Genomic DNA, 10,962 nt, shown 5'->3' with positions numbered 1-10,962 from the left:
ATGAACTGTCAACACTACTGTGATACTATGTGATAAGCAATCTGACAGATATCCAGAAGTGGTGAAACATGGCCAATAAAAATAAAAGTTTATCTTTCAAAAACATTTAATAACAGCACATTTTAAATGCATTAAACAATAAACAGTCATATACAATACTTTTTAGTTATTACTTATAATGTACCTATTGTATATGGACTCAAAACACTTTCATCTCAGAATGGAACAAAATATTTATACAATAAAATAAGATGAGATCTCACCAGGCTATTTGCGTTTGGGTCTTATTAATGTGAAATTTAATTTTGACAAAAGTTAACATAATTCAGAATTACCACAGGAAGAAATGTAACACATATTTTTTATACACATACATAATATCTCGCCATTTTACAATTGGTGTAGGCCGAGACCAAAGAAGGCCACTTGGCACTATCCAATCTTCCCGTGTCTTATACAGGACCGCCGGTAACTACTACTACGCACCTGACATTTTTTCAAGACGTCGCCGATAATAATGATCTAAGTGTCTTTCTAGGACAGCCTATTCTCTCCCGGCGTATCCATTGTGCACAATAAATTTTAAGACTTAACTATTACCCTCTTATTCATAAACACACTATAAACCTATTTTAATTAAAAAACTACTAAAATATGTTTTATTTTTTTATTTCGCTGAGGTGTGAAAGAAACAAAACTCTTTATAAGCCTTTCATATATTTTTATGAATAAGAAGGTTATAATATATGAACCAAACACAAATACCCAAGTAATATTTACCATTAGTAGGTATATAGGCAATCTCATAGCACTCATATCAATTAATCGTATACGTTAAAAGTGTAACACAAAAGAACTAACTTAATTTTTATTATTTTATTTGACATACTGTACTTATTTTTGCACTTAATTTTGGAATGGCAATGTTTTTACATCGATTTGAATACAAATATTACACTTATTCTAAATACATCACAATTGGGTAAAGAATAGCAAAATAAAGAGACTACAGAAATGATTGTTAAAACAGTTATATAAAAGAAAATACTTAGGAACTACTTTAAAATTAGTTCCTACAAATAGCGGAGCAAGGTACAAGGATTTTTGTTAAAACATAATCAACTTTGTCACTATAAACATAAGGTCTACAATCGTATAAACAAATAGATTAAATATTAATTAATTATAAATACTAGATTGGGTAACGGGCATACGTCGTGTGGGCCTTACCGGTATAACAATAAAGTTGATAATGTATTGACAATAACTTGTTTTACCAAAAATTATTTAGTGTGAGTGACAGTGTCTATGTACAGTCATGAGCAAAAATATCTGCAGTTAAACCGAAAGCCTTAAAAATCATATTATACCTACATACATAAACAAGGTCACACCTTTTTCTCATAGGATAGAGGGAAGCAGTTATCAAAGAACGCCACTTACTTTGTATGATCCTTACAAACTGCCATAGCTTAGCACATCTATACATTTCATCATACCAGACCGCCGGGTGCGAGTACTATGCACATAACCTTTATAACTCGGCGAAAGAACTATTACTGTATTTCATAATATTTGTGTTAGTGGATGTTATAATTTTTACTCATGATTGATACATAACTCAGTGCCGTCTTAATAAACAATTGAATTACGTATGTATTTTGCTTTTATTCCCAAAATTATAGAGATATAGGAATAGAAGAATAAACTATCATTATTTTAGTGGACTAACTACAAAACTTTGGAATGTTAAAAGTAATCACCATTTCAAAATATACAATTATAATATTACGTATTTTAATAACATTGAATATGCTTGAGTTCTAAAGAAAACCGTAAAATAAGGTCGCGCTGATTTCTAAAGGGAAAGCTTTAAAGTTGCATGTTTCTTATTTACAAGTAAATACGGAAATTGACGTGAACACGCATTTTACCATACATTATACCAATGCCTAAGATTTTGGCGCAGGTTGCTGTGACCGTGGTTGCAAGCAGACAGCCTGCATTTTGCCATTCCGTATTTGAGTTATACCTTAGGTTATACCTATATAAGGTATATATAATGTAACCTTCCTATGTATGAGCTGGGAATCGAACATGGAACTTTGAATAAGCGGACACATTGCACTTGTTCACTACATCTTTAGAATTCAGCATAAAATAAGTTTTTATTTCTTATATTGTATCATAAATATCAAACTTATAATCAAGCCTAGGTTAAAAGCACTTAATATTAGCACAGATAGCACTTAGAATTTAAATAAAATACAACGGTTTCTTTGGATACTAAAGTAGTGTGAAATTGCTCCTAGCCTATTTTAAGGCAGTGACAGAAAAAAGTGCTTGGAATTCCCATGAGAGCTTTTAAAGCAGAAAATAGTGCTTTAAGCTGTAATACTGTTGGGTTATCCGAGCGATTCGTATTTTTTATTATTTATTCTATCTTTACTATATTTGTATAATGTGTATGTTACAGTTAAAAACCGTTTTTTAGAAAGAACACGCTTTTTCACTTTTGTAGAGACTAAAAATAAAAAATCTAAATTATAATTTACCACTGTTACATAAAATTCAGTTTTTACCCATAGGGGTAAGGAAAGACCAGACAATAGCATTAATTATTATTGATTTTCAGATAAAACTAGACGTCTAAGGTAGACTAGAAATTAGACAGGTAGAATCATCTTTTGGCTGAAATTTTATATAGATAGTCGTCAAAAGGCTCAGTAAAAACGAGTTCTAACTGTAACGTATACAAAAATTATTATAATATTATTGTCTTATATCTAAAGTGTACGGAATTTATACTTCTGACTATACTTACTCTAAAATCTGTAGATATGTTAACATTCTCGTTATTTTCGTAATTATTTAAAAACGAACTTAATAACTATGTCTTTGATCAAACCGTTCAAATCGTGTGAAAGAATAAGCAGAAAACTTCATAATATAGAGACTAGAAATTATAAATTATAATCGACAAGTGAAGATACATAAAAGAGGGAAGACTTTTAATGCCTCAAATGGCTTTAGGAGAAAAAATAATGCGGGCACCGAACAATTTACATTCACTCACTATTTCAGGACTTTGCCTAAGAGTGCTTTTCCATTGCAGTGGGGCTGGGCTGAACGGAGTAGGGCCGACCGCGAATCAGCCAATAAGACTGTTTCCTCTGAAGTGAAGTCGAGATTTCGAGCACTGTGATTGGTTGATCGCGCTCTGATCAGCTTTGCTTCAGTTGAAAAGCAACCTAAAACTTTACTATCTTAACTGAGAACAATGAACAAAAGTATCAAAGAAGATTCCGATAATTCCTCTTAGAGCAGGAAACTGAACTTTCCATAATTCACTGTAATTTCACTCATACTGCCAGATACATAAACAGAATAAATTAAATACCTACCTACGAATTTGAAAACCAAACCATCTCACACTAATCTCTTTTCCATATCACTAAGCATTTTCACTATAATCGATCGTTATTTCTTTCTACTATCTCAAAAACTAAACTTTAAAGAAGATCACAGAACGCACATTCACTCTTCACTTTGGTCTTTTGGTCTACTAGGTCTACTTGGTCTACTCGGTCTACTTGAATCTCATATCATCTGGTCTTCTCACGAAGTAAGCTACTTTGTCTATTGGAACTTTGTATTCGTGCATCCAGCGGTTTCCTTTGCGCAGAGATCCGTCGATGCCATCTTGCCATAAACCCGTTGGTAGGTATACTGAAATAAGCAAAAAAGAACGATCAATTAATCATAGGTAAAACAGCCCATAAATATCTATAAAAACTATAACGATCTGTAGGTTAAGCAACCTTAGACGCGTACTTTCTATAGATGGGTAGCTGTTATTTTTATTTCAGTTAAGCGTCTTTGCGGTTTCTAAGCCCGTTGGTCCATATTATTGTCAATAATTAATAATAGAATTAACTAACTAGAACTGTTATCGAGTCATTTTAAAGATGGCTGGTAATCCTTGAACAACTTTTACTCAAAGTTCACCACTAACCATAGGATAACACAATAAATGATAAATAGACTGCCTTCGTAGCGCAGTGGTTTAAGTCACCACGCCGCTACCATTGCGTCATTGGGTTTGATTCCCACACGACACAATCATTTGTGCGATCCACAAACAATTGTTTCGGGTGTGGTTGTACTTTGTGTCCGTTGTTTGTATGTTTGTAAGTCTCGGCGACACAAGAGCAATATCTTAGTGCAGGAGTTGTCTTTAAAAAAAATGTTTAATGTTTACCATCTCTAGCAGTCTGTCCTCTATTCATGATAGGCGCGACAACGATCTCTCCGCCGATGGCGAACTCGTCCTGCACCGGCATCGGCGCCGCGTCGTTCCCGCTCACCAGCCACAGCGGTCTGATGAGAGGGAGGCCTTCTTCTAACGCTTCACGTTTGTATTTTAGAAGGAGAGGAGTCACCTGGAAATATGAGAGAGGTCATTTAAGTGCCGTGTTATAAATGCTGGATTGGTAAACAAAGTCTTTACTGAACAATACCTACGATTATTTGTAACGACTATTTTTGGACGATATCAAATTTTAATAAAGCAGGACCTAAAATAATTATTATACAACAGTTATCAAATTATTCCATCACAAACCAAATTCTTAAAATAATTATTATGTTCGAACCAATCTGTCAGATGATCCCTTTAACATATTAAAAGTTTCAAATTAGATGATTCAACGTAAAACTTTTTTTAAATGTTTATTTATTAAAGTAACATAAGATCTGGTACTCACAATTCTTTGCCTCATAGAAGTCAAATTCTTGGCCATCTCCAAAACTCTCTCATCATTATATTTACTCGGCAAGTGAGTAAACTTGATCACAGGCAAGAACGTAGCCATTTGCAGCCACCTCATATACAACTCTCTTTCTGGCAACACTATACCATTCTCTTGCGTCGTATTCTTTACTTCGAAGGAACCTTTAGACGATGGCAAGAATTGTTCACTACCAGGCCAGTAAATATCACCACCGACTGCTCCTGGCATTATAAATGGGAAACCATTGACACCATAAGTCAACATGGTAGGTATCACCAATCGTAAAGCCTCCCAAGTAGATTCAAAAGGTGGCAAAGAAATGAATATAGGTGGTCGCGGCAAAGACACGGCAGAAGATACTCCAATTATGTTCAAAGTCTTTTCAAAAGTTTTCGTAAAGATCTTCTTGTATTGGTCAGGGTTTGTTAGCAGTTTCTCGCAGCGGTAGTAATGTGGCATGTCGTATGCTGTTCCCAAATCAAAGAAGAACGAATCTATGTGGTATTCATCTATAACTGCTTGGAGTTTATCCAGAAACCATGGCACAGATCTGTTGTTAGTTATGTCTATAACTCCAGCGCTTGCTAGCGATTTGAATCGAGTTAAAGCTGGTATCCTTCTATCACTATTTCTTTCACTTATCAAGAGCCTTTTTTGCACACATTCAGCGAAGTTCTTACTCTCTGTGCTAATAAAAGGCTGTATAGTAAAAGCTACCTTGAATCCTCTTCTATGCAACTTATCAACAGTTGTATTTAAAGTCTCAAAGCGAGTTGTATCGACAGAAAGGTCACCGATTTCGTTTTGCCAATGTTCATTGATCAATACATGTCCTTGTTTTAAAAACCCTAGATTGATAACATCTTCGGTGTATTTCGAGATAGTTTCTGCTTGTAACTCGTGTTTGAACCGAGGAGCTATTTGCCAGACCGGCTCAGAAATTAAAGACTCAAGCGTTTGCATATCAGTGGGTTTTAGACCATCCCATAAAGGAGCTCGTCTGTGACTATGGATAGAGGAATGTAATGAGGTCATATCTTCGGAAGTACAAATGTTATACTTCATTTCTGGGAATTCAGTCAGTTTGTTTGGATAAGCGAATTCATGGTACATAGCTTTTAAGCAGATTTGCTTGCCTCCTTTGTTAACTGAGATGTGTAGGGGAGTTTCTTCGTCAATAATGACGGCAGCTCCTTTGGAATTAATGAAGTATCTTGTAAGGGCGTTCGACCACTGGGTCTTTTGCATGTCGCCTGTGATGAAGGGGGTGTAGTCTAGGTATCCGCTGTTGATTGGCCAGGACACGTTAGATGATTGACCACCTCCATACCAGTTGACTTTCGTGTCACCCCAGTCGAAGCAGTCGTTTGGATGGACATCTGAAAAATTGGAGTAGACTTTAAGTTAGAATATTTTTACTAATAACGATTGTGGGGTTTTTAGATACTTGTGCTTGATAAACGATTTGTGTGAAAGCAAATGTAGCACGGCCTTTCTACTGCTTTGGAGGCCACTTAAACTACACAAAACGTCGGTCTTACCCCCAGTTTTTAGCACACTTAGCGGTAGTTTATCTATTCAATAGCGTTAAAATTCATATACTCTCACTTATATACATATACTAGAAAAAACGCTATTGAATAGATAAACTACCGCTAAGGGTGCTAAGAAACCGAGGGTTAATGTTGTTGTCAACAGTCGTTAAGCTATGTCAAAAGCAGTCGGCTTGAACAACTTTGACAAAAGTAATGCAATTCTCTACCACTTTCGACTATCAATACCCGGCTAAGTATCGCGCGTATTTAAACGTCAAACTCTCAATACTCGATAGTACCGACTGTACAGACAACAGGTACTGAACTATGAAAAAAATAAGCAATAAGTACCGTCTCTCAAAGCCTTCCAATGCACGGAGTAGCAGGTGGTGTTATCCGCGCCAGGGTCGTGGGGCAAAGACTTGAGGTAGAAGCGCAGCGTGTGCAGCCACTCGAGGCACTCGGAGCCGTCGTTACGACGGTGTTCGCGCAGACATGGGTACGCTTTGACCTTGCCGTGGATGTTCACCGCTGAGAGAAAAATGTGGAGTTATTTTATTTATTCTTAAGGTTTACTGTTATTTAATGCAGTGATAGCCGAGTGTTTTCAGTTGGCACCTCCCAAGCAAGTGGTTGCAGGTTCGAACCCGAGGCAACACACCAATGACTTTTCGAAGTTATGTGTGTAACAGAAATAATTATCACTTGCTCTAACGGTGAAGGTAAACATCGTGAGGAAACCTTGCATGCCTAAAATAAAGGGTTACTGTTATCTTTTAGATGCAAAAAATAGGGAGTTCAGCAAAAATTATATCTCTTTCTCCTTTTTTTTAACTTAAATATAGTAACAAAAACCATTTTTGTTATATTAAAAATGACGAAAGGTATTCTTTAAATAAACAATCTACATATTTTATTTTATTTTTTCTTTGTCTGGAGTTTCTTTTTTAATCGGATCATTAGATCGGAGATTATAGTGAACCTATTCTTTTTCACTGCACTGGTATTAGGAAATTATAGAGCTACAATAAGGTTAAGCACCAAAAACATTCAGGATACTAAGGTACTCAAAAATTAAAAAAGAATGAGGAAAGAGGAGGAACGGTGACTGGAGTCTTCACCGTTAACATAATCGCATCTAGTTCCAAAATATTCTTACCTAAACTAGCCCTCAGAATCTCCACATCATCTTTATTATAAATCCTAATAAGCCTCTTGGGTTCATTGAACTGCACGTTGTTGAAGTAGGCCTTGGTGAGAGCTTGTTGATGATACAGCACGTATGCGAACCCAACAAAGAACACTACGGCTAGGAACATGAGACCGACGAACGCTCGCAGCTTGTAGTCTGTTGGTTTCTTACGAATTTTCTGAGGGATGCTCTGAAATATTAGATAAATAGTAGGTTTTTACAAAAATAAATTTCAGATCACATTTTCGTTTAACGTAACTTTGTTTACATTGATGACAATATTGTTGCCCTTCGAAACGCAATTATATAGATTAAACAAAAATAACTCGTCAGATTTAACTCTTTATCTACATCCACATGAGATGGCAATAGCTTTCAAACAAAAAAAATATTCATCAAAACCTGAACACCTCATAAAAGGCTTTGATGTAAGATCATCACGCTAGACAGGTTTGGGGACTCTGCATCCCTTCATATACTGTTTTGATGATTTCTAAGGTGTGCAAAGTTTCATAAAAATTTCGTACTCTACCGTTAAACATTGGTACTTAATTATAAATATTAACGTATTTATAATAACTAGTAGTAACCGTGCGGTGTCAATTTTCAATGTTGACCACATACAATAGGAGGTAACCGCAATACGTAACCATGTTATAATAAGTCTTACTGCCAATTATACAACCTCTGGCTAAGTATCAGACGCCTTTACTGTTGTCAATCCATTAAGATCTGTAGATTTAAATCTGAGATTGAATAAAGGGCTACTAAGTTTTTGTAGAATCACAAAACAGAGTTCTCAATAGCAGCTCGCTCAATAACGTCGTATAATAAACAGGCAACACCAAGTACCAAAGTAGTATTGTATTTTGTAGTTAGTGTATTTTTTAGAATATTTTTTTCAGATATCTTTTTTGTCAAAGATTGTCCATTTATTAAGCGATTAACACGTAATTTACTGTATTTTTTTTAGAAATACCTAGTAGTAGTTTTTCCCTGGTAGGTTGTACTATATTATTAAGGTTTGCACTTTGCCAGCGTGATGGACTAACCTCCCTCATTACGGGAGGTGACCCCTGCCCAGCAGTGGGATTTTATTGATTGTTGATAAAGTATTTATGTATTACCTGTAGTTTCTCCCTGAGTAGACTGGCGAGTGAGTTGACGGAGGTGACGGAGTTGCTGGGCGAGTAGTCGTCGTCATCCATGCTGAACTCCGAGCGGCCGAGCCTGCGGGGCGCCGTTGATTTGCGCCGAGGAGACCGCAGGGGAGTCCTGGAGGAAGAATTACTTCTTTTAAGTACTAGTTCGGCTCAGAAGATTTATAAATAAAACCTAGTTCTTCGCTTTACTAAACGAACAGACGTTAAATAATCATTATTTTGGTAGTAAGTTGTTGGGTAGTATTTGACGTGAACGAGTTTTTATGATATGATTTTGAAAATAATATGGTCTTAGTTTTCAAAGGTTTCAAAAATGCTCATCTTGGTTTGACTGTTGAAAAAATATAAAATTCGCTTTGCCGAAATGTGTCGAGAGATTATAAATATTTTTGACTTTCCTTTTTCTCCACTATTGAAGGATTTGACAAGAAGTTTTAATAAAGTGAATTACAGTTATTGTTAGGAATATGAGTTTGAACTTAAAAGACAGCCTGAACCGAAAATCTAATTTCCATCTTTTTTGTTTCAGTTAAAGTTTAGTCCAGTACCTACGCTTTCCGGTGCCACTTGTCAAATCCATAAATCGCGATACTTGTAAATCCCAATTACCCTTTACTTGACCCGAAAATGTTTATTTACTACAATTTAAGTGTCCGTAGATAAAATACCTATAAGTTTACCTACAGTTACTGTTTTATATTCAGCTCAAAGTACGGTTTAATCAACAAGTAAAGCGTAGTAAATATTATTGTAGGCACCGACGGTCACTAAAGGGCATATTATCATGTACCACGGAACTATAAATACGGATTTTATCGATTTCTTGAACCAAAAAATCGTTTTAGATGATATAATTTAATATTTTCTATCGTTTCTATTAAATATAAATTTTATCAAACGAAAAACAAATAATAATAACTAAAATGTATTCTTTACACTTAGATATAAAAGATCTCAGACATCCATAAATCTCTTTTTAAAACACTTTTTAACGTGATAAATTCACTTCACATCTCACTATCGAAGAAATTCTATTAAAGGTACACAATTGCGAAATACGATTGACTTATAATTACTGACAAAAAAACTCTAAAAGTTCGCAACTTCAACAGACTTATTCACTTTCCACAAAACTTAAACACTTTAAATTTTTCATCACTATAAGCATTTCAAAAAGCTTAGAATATAAAAACAGCTTCCAAAAACACAACAAAAATCACATTTCAATCAAAATTTAACACAATCTCCTATCAATTCTAAACTTCCATCCCCAATATCTTAACTCCGATTAAAAAGCCTACCTCGGTAAGCTAACCACCACGACCGGTACAGTGGATTCAGCCATGCTCTCGCGATGTTTACTCTGCAATGATCAGTGTCGGCGGACGTTATCAAAAACACGCCTACGTCAGTGCGAATTATAATTATAATCAGTTGTTTGTAGTGCAGTATTTTTTATGCAAATAGGTGAGTTTAAAAAAACGTAAAAGTCTAACTTTGCTCAAAAGGTTCCGAGAACGAAAACTTCGGACTTATCAAAATTTTACTGAGGCATTGATTGATTGATATGCTAAAAGAATCAAGGTTTAGCTTTCTGAAATTCTCTTACATTTTTAAAGAACGTGTTTAAAACCATATTTTATGGAGACATAAAAAGATTTTTGTTTAATGAGTAGTAAAATCGTCATATTAGAAACTTCAAATTTTTAAATACCCTACGTGTTTCATACATCAGTTAGCTGATGTTTTCGTTAATGACTCTTTTTTTTTAAGTCGTGTAAGTTCTCATTAGTTTACAGTTTTTTGTCACTTTCAATCAATTTAAAATTAAATATGAGTGAAAAAGACAAAACACAAGCTTCCAAGACGCTTATTAGAAAGACAGTTTGTTTTTTAGTTTGAAGACGAAATGATTCCGTACTACACACCATACTGCACTGCTAGATATAATTTAAACTTTAAAGCCTACTTACTGGTCCTCTTTATCACATTCTGAATGACTCGATGGCACTATGTTCTGAATATTTTCACATAACATAGCTTCTAAGTTAAGACACTTTATACACTGTGCAACTTAAACAAAATTACTCTGTACTCTTTATGTTCGCGTATATCCTTCTAATGTTGTGAGTATTAGGTCGGGGAAAAAGTCTTTTCGCATTATAGTATGTATGAACTTGTAATAAAATATTTTCTCTACACAAAAAAGATCGATATTTGGGTACCTCACGAGCTCACTGAAAGAAACCTAATGAACCGTGTACTCATTTGTGATTCTT

At 34.9% G+C, this 10,962-nt stretch overlaps 1 protein-coding gene across 7 annotated transcripts in view; it reads right to left on the bottom strand.

Moving 5' to 3' along the window:
* Positions 1 to 61: 61 nt before the first annotated feature.
* The window catches only part of LOC142978783 (myogenesis-regulating glycosidase), a 47,973-nt gene continuing 37,072 nt past the window's right edge, over positions 62 to 10,962 (bottom strand). For 5 of the 7 annotated variants that reach the window (XM_076123346.1, XM_076123348.1, XM_076123349.1 and 2 more), the window contains 6 exons: positions 8,648 to 8,795; positions 7,488 to 7,710; positions 6,680 to 6,859; positions 4,767 to 6,172; positions 4,262 to 4,442; positions 62 to 3,729 (listed from right to left, as the gene is read on the bottom strand). In XM_076123346.1, coding sequence (XP_075979461.1) covers positions 3,590 to 3,729; positions 4,262 to 4,442; positions 4,767 to 6,172; positions 6,680 to 6,859; positions 7,488 to 7,710; positions 8,648 to 8,795 — 2,278 coding nt within the window. In that variant the 3' untranslated portion in view covers positions 62 to 3,589. Of the gene's footprint in view, positions 3,730 to 4,261; positions 4,443 to 4,766; positions 6,173 to 6,679; positions 6,860 to 7,487; positions 7,711 to 8,647; positions 8,796 to 9,984; positions 10,035 to 10,962 lie in introns of those variants that run through there. The other 2 variants (XM_076123352.1, XM_076123353.1) reach the window with 2 other exon arrangements.

The sequence above is a fragment of the Anticarsia gemmatalis genome, chromosome 15 (genome assembly GCF_050436995.1).
Source record: "Anticarsia gemmatalis isolate Benzon Research Colony breed Stoneville strain chromosome 15, ilAntGemm2 primary, whole genome shotgun sequence".
Classification (NCBI taxonomy): Eukaryota; Metazoa; Arthropoda; class Insecta; order Lepidoptera; family Erebidae; genus Anticarsia; species Anticarsia gemmatalis.
The sequence above is the reverse complement of the archived record's forward strand: the minus strand, read 5'-3'. Positions and strand labels throughout refer to the sequence as shown.